At 36.2% G+C, this 21,583-nt stretch overlaps 1 protein-coding gene across 1 annotated transcript in view; it reads left to right on the top strand.

Moving 5' to 3' along the window:
• LOC106143486 (neuropeptide FF receptor 2) overlaps positions 1–21,246 on the top strand; it is a 60,344-nt gene extending 39,098 nt beyond the window's left edge. Inside the window, exons 5-9 of the mRNA XM_013345598.2 lie at positions 7,859–7,956; positions 12,265–12,433; positions 15,445–15,560; positions 16,328–16,408; positions 19,954–21,246. Of these exons, the coding sequence (XP_013201052.1) occupies positions 7,859–7,956; positions 12,265–12,433; positions 15,445–15,560; positions 16,328–16,408; positions 19,954–20,133 (644 nt within the window). The 3' untranslated portion in view covers positions 20,134–21,246. The remainder of the gene's footprint in view (positions 1–7,858; positions 7,957–12,264; positions 12,434–15,444; positions 15,561–16,327; positions 16,409–19,953) is intronic.
• Positions 21,247–21,583: the final 337 nt, after the last annotated feature.

The following is a 21,583-nucleotide window of genomic DNA, read 5'->3' as shown; positions in this document are numbered from 1 at the left end:
ACGGCGTAACTAACGAAGTTGACAAAGCAAACTAAAGGATTAAGGTAGTTCTGTGCATGACTTCAATACAGGAAATGTGACCCAAACGCAGTAAGTTTGCTTTGTTTAGCGCCATTTGCAATGGCGCTGTGAGTTTCAAGTTACGCTCTCTATGTGAGGCTAGAACTTCGTATTAGTAAGTACAGTCAACCGCATAATAGGGTAGATGTATTTTCAAAATTAGATACAACTAGAGGCCGCCCGCGACTTCGTCCGCATGGAAACCCTATCAAACCCGTGGGAACACCGGGATAAAAAGTAGGCTATATTTTATTCTTGGTCTTCAGCTACCTATATACCAGTAGTTTTTGCGTGAAAGAGTAATAAATATGCATAATGACATCCTGACATAGGTACTCACAAACTTTCACATTTATAATATTTGAAGCATGTATCACGTATTGACGTCCACATAGCTTAAATCTACTACAGCATGTCAAGTTGTCTTAGAAGAACATACATACATACATATAATCACGTCCATATCCCTTGCGGGGTAGACAGAGCCAACAGTTTTTAAAAGACTGATAGGCCACGTTTAGCTGTTTGGCTTAATGATACGAGTAGAATTGAGATTCCCAAGTTTATAAGCCTATCCCTTGGTCGTCTTTTACGACTGCCATGGAAAAGAGATGGAGTGGTCCTTTTCTTTCTTTTCTAATGATGCCGGAAACCCCACGGCCTCGATTTTATGTGTGTGTAAATGTGTATTTGTACGCCTATAGTTATTTCATGAAGGCATGTGGTCTTCATATGGCACAAAATAGAATGTTACTTTAAATTTAATTTTTAAAATTACCAAATAGTATATTTATACATACATACATAAAATCACGCCTCTTTCCCGGAGGGGTAGGCAGAGACTACCTCTTTCCACTTGCCACGATCTCTGCATACTTCCTTCGCTTCGTCCACATTCATAACTCTCTTCATACAAGCTCGGCGGTTTCGGGTACTTTTGACCTGACCCTTTACCAATATTTAGTATATTTATAATGAAGTTTAATGCATGACAATGTTAAAATGTATATCTTCACAAAAATACGTGTTCCTCTTGACAAAGCTCTTAGAAAATAATGTTCAAATTACAACGATTTACTCCGAAACAGTCTTTCACCAAAGCGTGGAAGTATTCGCTTGAGAGCTGCATAAATTTAGTCAGGGAGTTACCGAGGATTACCTAAATACTGGTAAAATAAATTTTGCGAGTCTCTTTCATTTTCAAATGTTACCGTAATCCCACAAAAAAAATGTGTCTGAGTTTGAGTTTTTAATCTTATTGTAAATCGCATCAAAATTGGATTAGTACTGCATTAGTAATATTAATAAATATGGCGGTGTGTATAGAAAAAGGGAATGTTAAGATTTGGTCATGTGGAGAGGATAAATGAAAGCAGGTTGACTAAGCAGATATACAAGGAGAGTGTGGAGGGAAAGGTCGGAGTGGGAAGGTCTAGACGAACGTATTTTGTTCAAATTGAGGACGTCCTGGCAAAGGGTCAGGTCAGGAGTACCCGAAAACGCCGAGGTTGCATAAAGGGAGTTATGAATGTGGATGAAGCGAAGGAAGTATGCAGTGATCGTGGCAAGTGGAAAGAGGTAGTCTCTGCCTACCTTCCTGAACTGATTACGATGAAATTTGGTAGGTGAAAACCAAGAATAACATATGGGCTTTTTAACCCGGAGTTCCCGCGGTATTGATAAGGTTTCCACGTGGACGAAGTCGCGGGCGGCCTCTAGTGTTACATAAACCAAATATGCTTTTGAAGGTAGTATTCACTGACATTCGATTATGTAACATCAAACAATTGTATCCGAGTACAATTGTTCAGAATATTCGCGAAAGTTTCAATGTTACCGACAATTTCAGTGCCGTGTGGTTCCATAGAAAAAGAATTGGACTACTTCATGGATGCCGTAAAAGGCGACTAAGGGATAGGCTTATAAACTTGGTATTCTTCTTTTAGGCGATGTTCTAGCTACCTGTCATTGTTTAAGTCTTTATTCTACCGTTAAGCCTAACAGCTGACCGTGGCTTATTAGTTAGTCTTTTCAAGAATATTGGCTCTGTCTACCCCGCAAGGGACGGGATTATATGAATGTAAAAATGTATGTTATTGACAAGCCTCACCTTAGTCTCGTCTGTATTTGTCACATCTGTTACTTCTCTTTATGTGACATCGATATTTTTGTGAAACCTAGAATCTTGTTACGTAAAAAGCAGATAGTTTTATATCTAGACTTTTCAAACGTGTTCTTTTACCGCAAACAACATGACGGCTCATTTAGCATTTTGATCTCATTTTCAGCTACGGGTTTCAACATAGGTACATATAGTCACGTCTATATCACTCGCGGGGTAGATAGAACCAACAGTCTCATGATGGAATTGAGATTCAAACAGTGACAGGTTGAATCGCCTAAAAGAGGTATCCCAAGTATATTAGTCTCAGTAAACGTTGTAAATTAAACCTGTTCTTTTTTTCTACTTTTATATACTCGTATTTTAAAATAGTATTTTCTCGAAAAATAACACCTGTTTCTATATGATTTATAGAGCAAGTCAGGTCTGGTGCAAAGTATTTTGTAAAAGAGTATTATCTCACGGTGACAAGCGACAAATGAGACAAAGGGTCATTAATCATACAAAGTGTACCTTAGTATAAAACTGTTATAGGCTATTAGGGATTATTCTCTTGACAACTTAGGTTACCTAATGATACACATACATGGTGTCTAGTAAATCGTGATTCTTAACCATGGACATAGTTCAAGAAACCAACAAAATACGAATCCCTTACTATCCTTTGTATTAGAAATTCTGTCTGTCTGTTCCGCTTTCAGATCTAAACCGCTAGACCGATTGGAATGAAATTTAGTATGCGTGTAGTTGAAAACCCGCGTTCTAACATAGAATTTAGTTATTTAAGGCATTAGTAAGTTATAGGTATTAAACACTCCCGCGACTCAAGTGAAACTTGTAAACCTGCGATTTGGAACAATGATTTTGTTTTGATTGAACCGATATTTTCACACGAGCTAAATCCTGTCTAAAGCTATTATACTAATACATTGACTACACACATTAAAGGGGAAAATAACCCTGTGTCGGATCCGCCTATCAACATTAAGTGAGTTTGATAGAAGGGCAATTTACACAACAATTACTGAGCAGGAGAAAATTGCCTAGAAACGCTTATAGATCGTGTTTCTAGCCTAAACTGCGCTGTTCTGCAGCGTAATTAACTTGAAACTGATTAGCCTGGGTCTTGGATGTTTATCTATATAAGTATTTATTAAAAAATAAAGTATTGTTGAGTTAGTATCTCGTGACACAAGTCTCGAACTTACTTCGAGGCTTACTCAATCATTGTAATTTGTCCCGAATACATTTAGGGTTTTTCGCTGTTATTGATTGGTAGCGTCGCGTAAATTTATTTTGTATTCTTGTGACTTATGGCGTATAGATTTCGCCACAACGTCTTTAATTTGAACAAGGTACACGTTCCTTGTATATTTATTGGTTCAAGACAAAACATGAAAAACTAGACTACAAGAGCGAGAAAGAAATTTCAAATTTATATACTCAGCGGTTTAAAGAGATGCAGTAGGCAGTGCCAGGAACCACACGGCATTAACGGAACTAGATACAACTGAACGAATTAAGTATCAATCCCTCGGGATGTGAACCCACAAATTCATTAGGCAACGCCTTCACCACTGGATTGATGGGTCATTACAAAGCTGGTTAATTCAGTTGTTTTTGGTATCCCTTCCTAAGAGGCTAATTAGAATGTAGTCAAAATAAACCTTGTTATTTTACGAGGAAAATTTATCTTATTATTCTATCAAAAGATTTACAGCTAAAATCTTTATAATAAGCTGTAGATACCGAAAAATAATTGCCGATATATACATTATGAATAATAAGTCAATTAAGTATTCATAATGTACTTTTAAGAAACAGGCTTTACTTGATACAGTCTGACAAAAGCTTGCTTATGTACTACGAGTACTATATAAATTAACCTCTTTTAAATAATCTTTTCATCTTTTTCAAATTCAAAACTTTTATTTTTATACTTACTCAAAACTTATTCAAAACTTTATTTTTTTTTACTTTTTAGATACTTCAATACATATATACAATTACATACATACATAAATCGCGCCTCTTTACCGGAGGGGTCTCAGGCAGAGACCACATTTTACCACTTGCCACGATCCCTGCACTATTCTTTCGCTTCATCCACATTCATAACTCTCTTCATGCAATCTCGTCGGTTTCTGGTACTCTTGATCAGACCTATTGCTAGAATTGATCAAGATTCAATAAACTTCAATATCACTTTATAATTGTTATATTTTTGGTTTCACAACATTGGTTGACGTCAAATAAATTACTTTAAACTAAGTTCACTGCCGCCTCCAAAGCATCAGTGCAGAAGAAGCAGTAACAATCTGCACTGCAACATTTTCTTCTGTAGATTATGGTTTTTAAAAGTAATAAATTCTTCAAAGGAAATCTAACATATGTCAACTGACTGATATATCGACGCGCAGGCTAAACCACTGAATAAGAGATTTGAAACTTATTTTATGTGGTCTTGAATTCCCGAAGAGAAAAAATAACGAGAAAGCGGGCGCAGTTAAAAGTATATAGCCTTATAAACTTCAGATTATTTTTTTTGGCAATGGGCTAGCAGTCACCATTTGAATATCAATTCTATCATTAAACCAAACAGCTGAACGTAGCCTATCAGTCTTTCTACCCCGCAAGGGATATAGATTATAGACGTGATTGTATGTATGTATGCTCAAAACAAAACGAGAAATTCCAAGTGTATTCACATCTTAAAACCGGTAATAATCCACATCATTAGTTCAAGGCCGATTGACTTTGTAACCCGAACCAGCAATAAACTTATCAGTTAATGAAAAAGCCTCCGTTTAGTCAATAAATCATTTGGGGGGAAAAACAACAAATCGATGATGAATCAGCTCGTTCGTTCGGAAGTTATGAAGAGAATAAGTTTCTAGAAGAGGTCGGAGGGGAATCGAAAACATTATAAGAATTCGATATAAACTTTAGTTTTACGATATTTGGATTTTGATCTCTTTTATAGTTTGTTTGTTAAGGAATTTTCATTGAATTTTTTTTTTGTATTTTGTCAGATATGGCTCTTGACTCTAAAATATAGTTTTAGCCAGCCCCTGTAGCGTGGCACGCGCGATGCCGTTTTTAATGCGTGAAAAAATGACACTGTTTTTGTTTTTTAAAACGTGACACGGAACGTTTCAGTATTTCAGTCAAAAAAGTTTACCTTTCAGTTGAGAAGTTATAGTTATGAAAGGAATTTTTTTTTATGTGGACAATGTGCATTCGCCTACGATTTATCGAATAATTGAAAGTGAAACAGTGATAGTTTATCGCGCGATAAAAAGAGCGTCGCGCGTGCTTTTATGCGGGGTTGGACGTTGTACCCCACTTCTGGGTCTAGATCTTTCGTATCTGCCTTCTTAAATCAACAAAATTATAAAAGATTATTTGATAATTTTGTCGATATATAATTTATAAATAGAATGTGGACCTTTACGCAGACCAAAGGCTCCGAGGCTTAATAGCAGAAGGTACAACTAAGATAAGAGAGAAACAAAGAGGGCCTTTAAATTAGTTCCTTCATACATATAGCACATGCCTTTTCAGACAGAGACAAATTAGTTCTTATCAAAAGTAATAACATTAAAATACATGATCAAAGGAACTTACAAGTGAAGTACGATCATTATTATATGAGTCACTTTTTCGAAGATATAGATAAGCGAATATATAGGAAGGAAGAAGAATAGAGAGGAAGGTCATGTTACTAAAAGAGCCTTAAATATGGAAGTGAAAGGTTTAAGAAATAGGGGAAGACCAAAAAAGAGATGGATGGACGGCGTAAAGGATAGTATGAGAAGAAAGAGAGTAACCAGTGAGATGGATAATTGACAAAAGTAATTGAAAAAACAAACTGTGCCAACCCCACAAAGAAAGTGGGAAAAGGATACCACGAAGAAGAAAAAGATAAGCGAATATATGTGTTTTAATAAAGTGACGAAATAATAATAACCAGATAAAATTTGATGTCATTTTTACAATACACACAGATTCCTTTTTGTACGAACCAATATTTGTTTTCAAAACTCACTGTACGTACGCGCATCACGTTTCCCGGAAATTGAAATCGGAAAAAATATTTGTAAAAGAGACGTATCTAACAGTGGAAAATGCAAACTTACGTTCGAAATTCAAATGTTTGGAAAATAGTGATGTTGAATTATCGATAGTTCAAATAACGAGAAAGTGAATGATAAAGAAGTTTCACAGATATTATTATCACTAAGTCTAATCACATCATGGTGGAAGGTCAGGTCAAGAGTGGGAGAGATGAAAGTGAAAGAAGTAGGCAATTAGGGATCGTGGCAAGTAACAAGAAGTGTCTGCCTACCCCTGCGGCGTGATTTAATAATGTATGTCTTCTGCGCAGCAATAAGACTCCTACATACATACAAACATAGATAGAACCAACAGTCTTTAAAAGACTGATAGGCCACGGTCAGCTGTTTGGCTTAATGATAGAATTGAGATTCAAATAGTGACAATTTGCTAGCCTGTCGCCTAAAAGAAGAATGCCAAGTTTATAAGCCCATTCTTTAATCGCCATTTACGACATCCATGGGAAAGAGATGAAAGAAGAGGACATTCTTTTTTCTATTGGTGCCGGGAACCACACGGCACATAAGCTTTCGAATAATACCAGAATCGCGAAGCAACATGAGAACAAAACGTGCTATAATGGTGACGTCGTGAGTCGTCACTGCAATGTATATTCATATATTTTCATCAGTAATTATCAAGTATATAGTCATATATTATTCCGAATTTCCACTAATGTTTGATTTAGTGATGTCTACACAAGTAAAATTATCGATATTATCGATCGCGGACTATTCACCTCACTATAGGAAATAAGGAAGCTGACAACGCAACGTAGCGAAAAGAATACCAATTTATTTCACACGCTTGATGCCTTTATTTTGATTTAACTTCAACCAATTTACAACGAAACGAAATCTACCTGCATTTTTCAGAGAATTAATTATAGATTGGATTCGCTTGTTACAGGGTTACACAGGATACAAGACTTCTTTCATTAAGTTTAGGAGTAATGCTTTTCTTTCTTTCTTTCTTAGTTTAACAGCATTCTTTAACTAGGCCTAAGTAAATATTATGTTTTTGGAAGAGCGGGTCCCCCTGCCACAGGCTTTTCTAAGCTTACTAGGTGGGTCCCAGTTTTGTGTGGTTTTAGAAACTAAGGCTTGGAAATAAAGATTTTTCAATTTTCAATTTTTTCTTCTCTCTCTCACCTCTGAAAACTCCTTCGAAACGTAAATTTTGTGAGCATATTCAGTAGGTCTGAGAATCGGCCAACATCTCCATTTTTCACACCCCTTAGTTATAAATGTTGTTCACCCTTAACATTTTTTTTAAATAGAAATGACATAAAATGTAGTTATATAACAAAACAACGCTTGCCGGGACAGCTAGTAATACAATATATGTATTCTTTGTACCGTAGTGTACCGAGAGAGCAGCCATATTATTTTATTTTTTATTTTAGTTCCCACGGAAGACCAGCGTTGCGTTATATATCACGACAAATGCTGAGGGGGGGCCATTTTGGTACAAATGTTGTTATAGATTAATGTTTTATGTTCTTGATATATTATTATGTACCAAATAAATATTTTTTCTTTCTTTCTTTCTTTGTTGCAGGTTCCATAACGATACTATCGTACGCCTGTATGGGCCGTACGCTGTGTTCCGTCAGGCCTCCCTTCGACATCGACGAAGGGAATGTCAGCATGCAACAGGTGTGAAAAACCATTGAAATAATTCATTATATTTTTATTTTACCACCAGCGGGACTAGCTGGGCACGCGCATCCAAATTTTTAACGCGTGAAAAACTATCCCATGGATGTCGTAAAAGGCGACTAAGGGATAGGCTTGCAAACTTGGGATTCTTTTTTAGGCGATGGGCTAGCAACCTGTCACTATTTGAATCTCAATTTTATCATTAAACCAAATAGCTGAACTTTTCAAGACTGTTGGCACTGTCTACCCCGCAAGGGATATAGACGTGACCATATGTATGTACGTATGTATGTATGTATCCTCAAATCCCAAGGGAACTATTGTTTTTACCGAGATGAAAAGAATCCCTTCTAAAGAATCTTATAATATACGCAAAATTTTAAGTAAATTGGTTCCATAGATAACGCGTGACACACGAACTCATAAAATTAATTTCACATTTAAAATGTATATAGTTAAGATTCATTCCTTTCCATCTCAATTTTGTTTATTTCGTTCCTAGAACATAATTAAATACATACATACATAAAATCACGCCTATTTCCCGGAGGGCTAGGCAGAGACTTCATCTTTCCACTTGCCATGATCTTTGCATATTTCCTTCGCTTCATCCACATTCATAACAGAATTAAAACATATTCATAATAATACATTTTTTTAATAATTAAAAGGTTTTTCAGTAATTTGTTTGCGGCCGGTGCGTTTATTCCGTGGAATTTTTGAAATTAAAATTTACAAATTTATTCAGATATACACGAAGAACGTTTAATTAATATTGTGATGAAATATTTTTGTACGTTACGGATTTGTGTATAACTACATAATTTTCACGTTTTTATTCTTCACGGGGTAGACAGATTCTCGCAAAGTTTCGAAGGCCACGCTCACTTGAATGTTTAACTGATGGAAAAGTAATATTCTAGTCGTTCACCGCGAACTATGACTTCGCATATATTTATATTTTTATATAATATTGAATATCTCAAAAACTATTAAACCGATTTGATGTCCTAAGAACTCAAAAATTCTATTGACAGATTCTACATACATACATATAATCACGTCTATATCCCTTGCGGAGAAGACAGAGCCAACAGTCTTGAAAAGACTGATAGGGCACGTTCAGCTGTTTGACTAAATTATAGAAATGAGATTCAAATAGTGACAGGTTGCTAGCCCATTCCCTAAAAAAAAGATTCCTAAGTTTTATAAGCCTATCCCTTAGTCCCCTTATACGACAACCATGGGAGCAAGATGGAGTGGTCCTATACTTTTTTATTGGTGCCGGGAACCACACGACACTAATAAAATTTATATACAAATGGTTTCTAATCAAACCAGCCCCTTTTTTAACTATCGCTATTTCGCTTTTTATAATGACGTGAAATGGAACAGCGATAGTTTTACGCGCGATAGAAACGGCATCGCGCGTGCTATGCTATGGGGCAAGTAATACGTAATAATTTTCACTTAGTATGTATTTGTTCGCTTGACCGCTCAAAATCTATTATTATTTTACAAAAGTGATGTGTGATTCCCGTCACATAAGAATAAGACCACTTCATATCTTTCTCATGGATGTCGTAAAAGCGACCATGGGCTAATAAACTTGATTTAATATAAATTCCATCATTGAGTCATACAGCTAAACGTGGCATTTTAGTATTTTCAAAACTTTTGACTCTATCTTCCCCGCAAGGTAGGTAGATTATACTACATATACTACATATATATTGTCTTGTATCTATAAGAAACACTCCGTAATACTGATGACATTGTTGAAAATGTCACAAACATCGAATCCCCTTCTACGAAAGTGCTACGAACTCGTAGACCCTCTACGACTGAACGACATAAATCTTATTTTCTCCGAAACAAAAAACTAGAAACGTGTACTTACTTAATGTTCGTGTATATTGTGTGGATGTGTATTTGTTTTTATCCTATTTTACGAAGAAAAACATAAATATATCCATATAGCGCCGTGTGGTTCCCGGCACCAATAGATAAAAGAACAGGACCACTCCATCTCTTTATCATGGGTGTCGTAAAAACCGACTAAGGGATAGGCTTATAAACTTGGAATTCTTCTTTTAGGCGACGGGTTAGCCACCTGTTACTATATGAATCTTAATTCTATCATTAAGACAAACAGCTGAACGTGGCCTACTGGTCATTTCGAGACTGTAGGCTCTGTATATCCCGCAAGGGATATGAACGTGATTATATGAATATGAATTGTATTAGTTATTTTCAGCTCAAGAATAAAATACTTACAAATGTCGTAGGCTCCTAGGTAGTCTGTCTTAACTTTAGACAAAAGTAACTTATATGGGATCATTATCATCCAAAGGGTGATTGGAGGAGATTGCATTAAGGATAAGTCCGCCTTTGTACCATCTCTGTCTGTTTTATGTTGTTTTGTATGTTTTACTCTTAAATAAAGATCTGTATATCTATCTATCATCTTTAATAAGATATCTCTCGCGCTAACATAATAAGACGCGCAAATGCTTATTATGTCTTTGCATTAAGGGACAATTTGATTAACAGGAAAATTTCCATACCGTTTCCATAGATTTCAATGACAAAAAGAAAAAATGCGTAATTCTTTAAAGAGACTCTAGTTACCTTTTTTTGTTATAAGTTTAAAATGTATAATGTGTTGTATATTTTATCTATATACTAGTGCTTATAGTACAAATTACAATGAAGCTATAAAGTTCATTGAGTTATTTGTTTTACCCGAAACCGCCGAGCTTGCATGAAGAGATTTATGAATGTAGATGAAGCGAAGGAAGTATACAAACATCGTGGCAAGTGGAAAGATGTAGGCTTTGCCTACCCCTCCGGCAAAAAGGCGTGATTTAATGTATTACTAGAGGTCGCCCGCGACTTCGTACGCGTGGAATCGATCCCGCGGGCACTCCGGGATAAAAAGTATATAGCCTATATTTTATTCTGGGTCTTCAGCTACTTTCACACCAAATTTCATCGTAATCGGTTCTGTAGTTTTTGCATGAAAGAGTAACAAACATCCATACTGACATACTCACAAATCTTCGCAATCTTCGCATTTATAATATTAGTAGGATATATGTTATTTGTTTTCTTCACATGCAAGTTGCAACTTCAAGTATACCCATATTTCAGCAGATCATTAATCACTACCTCACTAGACCAGAACGCCAAAATGTGAGGTAAGAACAATGACACTAAAAAATATGTTATTACATACATACATATGGTAACGTCTATATCCTTTGCGGGTAGACTGAGCCAACAGTCTTGAAAAGACTGAATGGCCACGTTCAGCTATTTGGCTTAATCATAGAATTGAGATTCAAATATATTGACAGGTTGCTAACACAACGCCTAAAAAAGAATCCCAAGTTTGTAAGCCTATCCCTTGGTCGCCTTTTACGACATCCATGGGAGAGAGATGGAGTGGTCCTATTCTTTTTTGTACTGGTGCCGGGAACCACGCGGTAAAAATGTGTTATTTATTTATTTGGGCGTCGGTGGCCGAAACGGTAAGGTGCTCGGCTACAATGCGTGAGCCGCAAAAAGGCACAGGTTTGAATACTAACCGACGCTCTGACGTTGAGGGAAAACATCGTAAGGAAGTCTGCACATTCAGGCAACTGGATGTGTAACCATGATCGATCCAATACGGGTTAGGTTCCCCTGCAAAGGTTGCGGAGGTCAGATGGGAGTCGCTTCGTGTAAAAACCTGACCCACCCAATCCAGGATCCATGGTCTTTGACAGCAGCATTTCCGGGCTCCTCTCCAGATTGGTGAGGATGCAACTGAGACTAAAGCTAGGAGGGAGAACATTTATTTATTTATTTACCAATTTATGTACACTAAAACAAAAAGGAAATAAAAAGCACAAGAAACAATAGTACAAAGGTTCTGCTTACTTCTAAAGATATCTCTTCCAGCAGACCCGAGATAGGAGACATGATGGAAAGGGTGACAGGCATTATTTCAATATAACATACATACATACATATGGTCACATCTATATCCCTTGCGGGGTAGACAGAGCCAACAGTCTTGAAAAGACTGAATGGCCGCGTTCAGCTATTTGGCTTAATGAAAGAATTGAGATTCAAATAGTGACAGGTTGCTAGCCCATCGCCTAAAAAAGAATCTCAAGTTTGCAAGCCTATCCCTTAGTCGCCTTTTACGACATCCATGGGAAAGAGATGGAGTGATCCTATCCTTTTTTTGTATTGGTGCCGGGAACCACATGGCATCAATTTCAATATAATAGTATTATAATTTTTTATCTCTTTCAGGGTCTTAGGCTAATGAAAGAGAGGAAACGAGTGGCGTGGATCCTGCTGCTCCTGGCGGTGCTGTTTGCTCTGTGCTGGATGCCATACAACATCATGCAACTGCTGTTAGATATAAATGCTGTCAATGCAAAGGATCTCAGCATGTATCTACCGTATGCATTATTTATTGGTAAGTGCAACGTGTGGTTATTGGCAGTTTAGAATAGGACCGTATCTTGCCCATGGATGTCGTAGAAGGTGACTAAGGGATAAGGCTCGTGCAGCGTGCCGCCGATGTCCGACCTTCTAGTCGATGAGCCAACCGTCTATAACAGACTGAAAGGCCACGTTCAGCTGTATGGCTTAATGATGGAACTGAGATTCAAATAGTGACAGGTTGCTAACTCATCGCCTACAAAAAGAATCCCAAGTTTATAACATATCCCTTAGTTTTACCTTGCACGACATCAATAAGAAAAATATATAGTGGTTCCATTCTAAGGTGCCGGAAACCACACGGCAATATTAACCAGTTTTTTTAACGAATTGAGTGCATGCCAATGGAAACTAGGGAATTTCTCATAAAACCTGTTTTAGCGGCGCAATAAAAATGCTTTATGTGGTGGAAAGCAGTTACAGATGCAGTATTGGCATGTCTGATTGAAACGCTAACGCTCATCCATTCATTTTATTATTGTCTATAAAAATAAATACATTAATATTGAAAACGTAAGCTGTGAATGTCGTAAAAAAACGGATTTTCTGGTCATTAAATTTGAGTAGAAAGGATTTGATGATTCAAGTGAAAAAAAATTTAGATTTGATGAAACTCGGACAACAATCCACACATATACTAAACGAGTAAGTAATTCATGTTGTTACAAGTACTTTGTAATTAATTTATTGGGAATAGACTTAATTCCACAAAAAAAATATATAAAGGAAGACGTAGTACCTACTATAAATAGCTGTGAGATTTGTTTGTTGTTAATAAGTAAAAAAATAAATGAGTGAATGAATTCGAACATTAAAATGAAAACTGAAAAACATGATTAAGTGATCTACAGTTAATACTTTGAATTTTAACCGACATTAATTTAAAAAAGGCTTAAAGAAAAAGTATTATTCCGAGAAAAGTCTAATTATAACATAAGAGTAAGCGTTCCCTGCCCTTAATATTGAAATCATTAGTTTTATACTCATTCACATTTTTTAATATAGACAATGTGCATTCGTCCATGATTTTTATTTAAGTGATCTTTATTTTTAAATTGTCGTCCGGTGCAAAATGCTGCAGTGTAGTTTGTTCCGCCGCTTCTTCCACACATGCGCTTTGCGCAGCGGTAATAAGGGATATCTCTTATCCAATTTTGAAAATAAATCTATTCTTTTCTATTCTATTCTTAGTATTATATAAATCAACGCTAAAACTCCAAAATCTCTTTTTTCATTTCATTTTCTTCCATTCGTATACATTTTCACGATGCTTTGAAATGGGTCAAAGTTAAACCAAAAGTATTCTTCAAGTTGCTCCTAATGGGGTAAAAATTTTCAAGAAAGGTCAAGAAAGTATCTTTATTGTTCGATTTATAAAGTTATGTTCAGGTCCCTAAGAAACTTTGAAATCACGTTCAATAGTAATATCTTTGGACCGAGCAGTGTGACAGCCAAGTTCAGGAAAAAGTTTTCAAGAAGGGAATGTAATTAAGATGCAGCCGTTATTTTATGATACAATCTAATTAAAACTTTGTACTAAGTAAAGTTTAAACTTCTGGTTGCTTAAGATTATTTTTAAAATTGGAAAGTGTTTTACTCGACTCGAGTCTTGAGTTTTAAGAAATAAATAAAATTTATATGAATTCTTTATCAAGGATCCCTAAAATAAAAAGAACTTGTATCTTAAAAAAATATTGACGAGTTTTAATTATTAATCGGAAGTGAAAAAGAAACCGTATCGAAGTCTAGACTAAACATTGGACGTTAAATGTAATATTTTGTTTCACCCAAACTCAAAAATGCTATTAAAGCAGTCCTCTTCCACATAGCAATTAGAATCGTTATTATATTATATTACATTCACTAATAATCACGTTGTTAAAAGTTTCAATAACATACAAGCTTAAATCAGTAAATTATTGTATCCAAGCGATTCCTATTTTAGACAAGAATAGATTAGATTTATTTTCAAAATTGGAAGTAAGGTATCACTTATTGACGTCACATCACTTAAATCTAATTATAACTACCTCTTCCAAAGGGCATGTGTAGAAGAAGCGGCGGAACACTGCAAACTATTTTAGGGCTAGCAACCTGACAAAATCTCATTATCCATACATATAATAAAACTGTAACTCAACTTTGTCTCAAATATGAAAATAAATCATCTTGTTTAACTTAACATTCAAGTCTTATGCCTATAAGTAAGAATAAAAACGTAATAAATAAAATAGTACTTGGCTTCCTTTTAACACATGTTTTTGATGACTTACATGATAAATGTATGTGCGTATTCAAACCGCTAATGGTAATTTAATCTCGATCTCCCGCTTTTCTGGGAGACGTGTTGAATCGGGTCCAGCTGTTATCGATGTGGTAATCAGACCGTAGATTTGTCAAACTGATTCGACAAAATGTTTAGAGATGTTTTGTATATTTGAGATTAATTTAGGATGATTAGGGACAGTGAACGGTCAGGTCAGGAGAAACCATGACTGAAAAGCGTAAAGTAAAATATATGTATACATACAACATATGGTCACGTCTATATCCCTTGCGGGGTAGACAGCGCCAACAGTCTTGAAAAGACTGAATGGCCACGTTCAGCTATTTGGCTTAATGATAGAATTGAGATTCAAATAAGGGACAGGTTGCTAGCACATCGCCTAAAAAAAATAATCCCAAGTCTGTAAGCCTATCCTTTAGTCACCTTTTACGACATCCATGGGAAAGAGATAGAGTGGCCCAATCCTTTTACTATTGGTGCCGGGAACCACACGGTAAAATATATGTATGTATAATTGTGGATAAAGGGACGTCTTCTGTGCAGGTTTAGACATTAACTTTTATTTGCCACGATCTCTGTTTTATTTCGTTCCATTTAAATTCATAACTCTCTTCATTAAAAGTCGTTTATTAAAAGTATTGTTGACCTATTATGTTGAACTTTCAACCTTTTTTTTTATTCGTGTTTTTGTCATACAGGCCACGCGAATTCAGCGATCAACCCGATAGTGTACTGCCTTATGACGAGAAACTTCCAGAGATCAGCTCGTAAACTGCTCTGCGGCAGAGGAGTCTGCCAGCAAAACAAATTTACCGTAAGTTATCTACATACATAACGTAACATTACCCTTGCAGATGAAGCCAATAGTCATGTAAAGACTGATAGGCTATTTCGGCTCAGCTTCGACGGCCTCTGTGGCGCAGCGGTAGTACGCTTGTCTGTGAAAACGGAGGTCCCGGGTTCGAATCCCGGCCAGGGCGTGATGAGAAAAGAACTTTTTCTGATTGGCCTGGGTCTTGGATGTTTATCTATATAAGTATTTATTAAAAAAATATAGTATAGTTTAGTTAGTATCTCGTAACACAAGTGTCAAACTTACTTCGAAACTAATTCAATCTGTGTAATTTGTTCCGAATATATTTATTTTGATGGAATTAATATTTTAAATAGTGACAGTTGCTAGTCTATCGCTTACGAGAGGTATGCCAAGTTTATAAGCCTTATCCCTTAATTACCTCTTACGACATCCACTTGAAAGATACTATGTATTTATTTTCTAAAGTGTCGAAAATCATACCTTAAACTTGCTGTAAGATGGTCGACGGTTAGTCGCAAGGTGACTACGGATCATTGTAACATGATTCGAAACGTCCGAGATAAAATTAAGGTATGTTTTATACCTGTAGTATTAGTAGTATCATGATAGATTCTTCTCGCATAAAGACGAGGGCAACAGCTAGTCTTATTACAACCGTTCTATTTGACTCGTAATGAAGTTGTCACCGCCATATCCTCTTAAAGTCTGAGAGGACGACGCGACGCAATGACGCAACGTATCATAACTAATTATTTCACTTTCAGTGGCGTTGTACCCAAAAACCAGACGGCTCGTCAAGCGATTATGACCTTTATCACGAACCGCATAAGAGATGCTATTTGCAGGTAAATATGATTATTTTTAGACATACATATACATATATTTTCACGTCTATTTCCTTTGCGGGGTAGGCGGAGCCAACAGTCTTGGAAAAACTGAAAGCCCACGTTCAGCTGTACAGATTTGTGATGGAATTGAGATTCAAATTGTGACAGGTTACTAGCCCGTTGCCTACAAGAAAAATATCAAGTTTATAAGCCCTTAGTCACCTCTTACGACATCCATGGTAAAGATATGAAGTGGTTCTATACTTAAGTGTCGGAATACACAGGGCACATTTATGCTTTTAATTAAACACACATTGATTACAAATCTGATGGAGTGGTTAGCGGTTTGTGACATTGCTTTGTTCATTGAATTACTATTAGGTAGAATTTAATATTATTTGAGGAAGGGATTTTAGTTTTAATCCATAATATTACATATTAAGAGCGAAGAAATAATGGAAAATGCCAAAAATAACTATTCCAGGCGGACGGAGTCGGGCACAGCTAGTATATTGTATTAAATTTAATCAATTTCTTACAACATATGTATACAACATGATATTACGCGCATCGATGCGAAATTATAATTAAAGTCACGCATACACAATTTATAATAAAAACAAATGACATGAAGTGTTGACAGAACGTGACGGAGTTTTCAACAAGCCCTTATTAGCTCACTTGTGTACTCTCCACTTTAGACATGATTCAGAAATGTTTTTCAAATACTCTCATCTTTTTAGGGTACCATTCCAAACACAATAGGTTAATACGAGACTATTTACATAAATACATACATATGGTCATATCTATATCCCTTGCGGGTTAGACAGAGCCAACAGTCTTGGAAAGACTGAATGGCCACGAGACCATATATACTGGGTTATCCATTTGTCACCAGGCTCTACCTAATGAACCGTATTAGTTAGACAATTGACATTTCCACAAATGATGTATTTCTATACATACAAACTTAGGTCTCGGCTTAGTCCACGCGTGAGTGCCCAGTGACAAATACATATGTGCCGCGCTAGCTATACATCATACTACAGAACCTTACATTTGCATAACTCCTACTGAAACGGGCGGCATCGTGGTTACATACATATGGTCACGTCTATATCATTTGCGGGGTAGACAAAGCCAACAGTCTTGAAAAGACAGAATGGCCACGTTCAGCTATTTGGCATAATGATAGAATTGAGATTGAAATAGTAACAGGTTGCTAATCCGTCGCCTAAAAAAATCCATCCCAAGTTTGTAAAAATATCCCTTAGTCGCCTTTTACGACATCCATGGGAAAGAGATGGAGTGGTCCTATTCTTTTTTTGTATTAGTGCCGGGAACCACAAGGCTGTTGTGTTTAATTAAATTTCAATGTTAACTTATAACTTTTAAACGAAACTCCTTTGTTATAGTTATAATTCGTGGTGAAATAAACCTTTGTCCACCAACTCTATGGATTTGTAAAGTTCAAACTTATGACGTTTGAAAGGAAATGTCAAATATTTCATAAGTCAAAGTTTATAAATATTGATGGACATTTAAATATTCAGCATTGTTTCAAGCCGTTCCCACCAGATTTGAATTATTTAATATTTCATTTTCTTATCGTAAGCTAGGTGTATCGATTTCAACCAAAATCGAATATTTTTGTTACCCTGATCTGTGGTTTAATTTATTTGTTTGTTTGGCATTATAATTTGTTTTGGTAACCGTACACTGACAGAGTGCTTGGTCAAGGGACTTGAAACTTAGTATGTAGGTTCTTTATGTATTACACGGATGCACTTAGAGTGGAATTCCCGAAATTCCCACGGGAACTTGTAAAATCTCGAAGAACGTTAAAATACCTTGAAGTAAACTATGTGTCTTTGTGATTGGTTGGTCCGTTTAGTAATCTATGGTATTCAAAAGATCCGCCTCCGCATAAAAGAAACTCAAGAAATAAAGCCAACTGATGACCCAGAATTGGGAGTATTTAATAACAATATTAACAATTAATATTATAATTAATTGGTAAGCTTAATTATTATATCATACATATTAGTACCCGAAACCGCCGAGGTTGCATGAAGAGAGTTATGAATGTGGATGAAGCGAAGGAAGTATGCAGAGATCGTGGCAAGTGGAAAGAGGTAGTGTCTGCCTACCTCTCCGGGAAAGAGGCGTGATTTTATGTATGTATGATCGCATCTTTCGTAAGTATCCTATTTGAATCATGACTACACATACAATTGCCTGAATGTGCAGATTTGCGGATTCCTCAGAATTGCAAATATATGCCGTGGATACTATTCATTAGTAGCTGTGAGGTGACAGTTGGCATCTCGCATCAATGCTTGTTAATCGAGTTGTAAATAGAAGATATAGTCCAGCGAGGCTAGCGTAACATGCGCGACGCCGTTTTGATCGCGCGATAAAATAACGCTATGTCGCTTCTTATTATGACGTAAAACGTTATGTATATCTCTAGTAACGTATATATATCTGTAGTATGACGAGTTTCTTGTAGGTACCTAATTTATACTAAAAAAAGCGTCTGTGGTCGAATCGGTAAAGAGCCCGGTTAAAATGCGTGATACGCAGACAGGTTCAGATTCAAATCCCACCTCGGCCATGTACCAATGACTCTTTTCAAAGTTATGTAAATTAGTTTGAATTCTAACCGATGCTCTTACGGTGAGGAAATACTTGCACATTCAGGCAACTGAATTGTAATCATGGATCCAATACGATTAGGTTTACCTGCAAAGGTTGCGGAGGTCAGATGTTAATCAGTCATTTTAAGTTAAATGACTTTTAGTGTCATCGAATTTACAATATTTTTTTTTGCGTGATAAAGTAACAGTTATACAAATAATTACTCGCATTAATGGTATTAGTAAGATATAAAATTTAACAAAGATTTAAAACGAATGTCACCACAATGAAGTATTGGAGTTTTCAGATCAAATAAACTATTTTTTGTGATAAAGTTTTAGGATTTTTTGTGAACCTGACAAACCATTTTTTAAGATTGATGACCTGTCTGTCCCTTCGTAAAAGCAAACTGATGAAACTATTTTAATTTACTTTTTAAAAGGTATAGATATACGTGGCCGAGACGCCCTTCGAAATGAAAGTATTCGTAAATGAAATTCGTGGAATTCTGTCTATGCGGATTGGTGACTTTATTTTTTTATCTTAATGTCGTATCAGACATAGTGAAGGCATTATTATAAAACTGGCCAGATTTATTGAGAGATTTTCAGAAAGTAGAAAAAAATTCGAACTTTTTAATTATCTCTGTACAATTTTGTAGATTGTGAGAGAAGGGTTAGGCCGGAGTTCCAAAAGTGGTAATGTCACCAAGCCAATAAACGACTCGAGCTTATCCAGAAAATGACTTTTTTTCAACACGTATTATTCATGTTTCCCTTATCATAAAGATGGTTACTAAATTACAGCTTGTTTTAAATTTATTTAATATCTTTTTAAGCAACTTCAAACAAAAGACGAGGTAAACTATACGTTAGAAGTTTCTTTTTATGTATTTATTATTAATATTTCTCTATATCCAGATGAACAACCTTCGACACAACGGTCACACCCATGGCCTGCCAATGGCGAGAGGAATCGAGACTCGAGCGCAGACCACGCAGCTGAGCCACGTGACCAGATCTTCCAGAAGAACGGCGCCTGCGCACGCGCTGTCCGTGGAGATGCTGCAGAGGCATGGACATATAGACTTGAAACGCTGATGTTACCTGTCGCCAAGATACGATTGAAGGTATCTGCGGAAATGTTGGTGAAATGGACTAAATTATGATGGTTAAATAAGAAGAACAAAATTTTACGGACAATGTTAAAAAGTGAGTGATGCCCAAGAAGATAGGGTCATAAAAAATGTGTGATGACATTTGGAATTGAAACAGATCTGTAAGTATTGTGATAAGTGCTTTATAATACTCATGATAACATGTTTAAGAAAGTGATATGCATTGATGTAACAAATTAATAAGTGGAGCCATATCAATCAAATTAATAAATGTAGATGTTGATTTGAAAGAATATTACCCTAACGCTGTTAAATTGTTTGTTTGTGTGCCGTGTGGTTCCCGGCACCAATACAAAAAAGAATAGGACCACTCCATCTCTTTCCCATTGATGTCGTAAAAGGCGACTAAGGGATAGGCTTACAAACTTGAGATTCTTTTTTTAGGCGATAGGCTAGCAACTTGTCACTATTCTAATCTCAATTCTATCTTAAAGCCAAATAGCTGAACGTGGCTTATCAGTCCGCTCAGGACTGTTGGCTCTGTCTACCCCGCAAGGGATATGTATGTATGTATGTTGTTTGTTTGTAAACTTTTTATTGCACATAAAAAGAAATGTAACAGAAATAGAATAGTCATTGGATATAGAAGAATATGCACAATGGCGGACTTATCCCATAAATCAATTATTACGATAAGCTTCAGAATATCTAACTTATATCGAAATCAATGCATCTATTGGCTACCTGTTGCTTAAAAATTTGGAACAATATCCTGTATCATTTAGTTATGGCGTGTCTATTAAAAGGCACAATCATATAAATTGTGCCAATAAAAAAGGCCATATTATACTTGAACCTGTGTATCGTCTCAGAATTTAAATTCCATAAAAACTAGAGATGGTTTGGTCAAATGGAGAGGATGAATGAAATCAGGTTGACTAAGCAGATAAACAAGGAGAGTGTGGAGGGAAAGGTCGCAGTGTGAAGGCCTAGACGAACGTATCTTGATCAAATTAAAGACATCCTGGTAAAGGGTCAGGTCAAGAGTACTGGAAACCGCCGAGCTTGCATGTAGAGCGTTATGAATGTGGATGCAGCGAAGGAAGTATGCAGAGATCGTGGCAAGTGGAAAGAGGTAGTCTCTGCCTACCCCTCCGGGAAAATGGCGTGATTTTATGTATGTATAAACTTGTGCCATACCACCATACATATGGTCACGTCTATATCCCTTGTTAGGTAGACAGAGCCAACAGTCTTGAAAAGACTGATAGGCCACGCTCAGCTATTTGGCTTAATGATAGAACCACCATACTAATATACCACTTACGTGACATTCGCCATTATTGCCACTTCTAAAGTCTTATGATATTCCAAATTCTATGTGCACATAAATATTTTTCACTGTCCTTCCTCATTGTGAATGATGATCTCAA

Source organism: Amyelois transitella, chromosome 7 (assembly GCF_032362555.1).
Source record: "Amyelois transitella isolate CPQ chromosome 7, ilAmyTran1.1, whole genome shotgun sequence".
In the NCBI taxonomy this organism is placed as follows: Eukaryota; Metazoa; Arthropoda; class Insecta; order Lepidoptera; family Pyralidae; genus Amyelois; species Amyelois transitella.
Note: the sequence above shows the minus strand (reverse complement) of the source record. Positions and strands in the feature narration are given on the sequence as shown.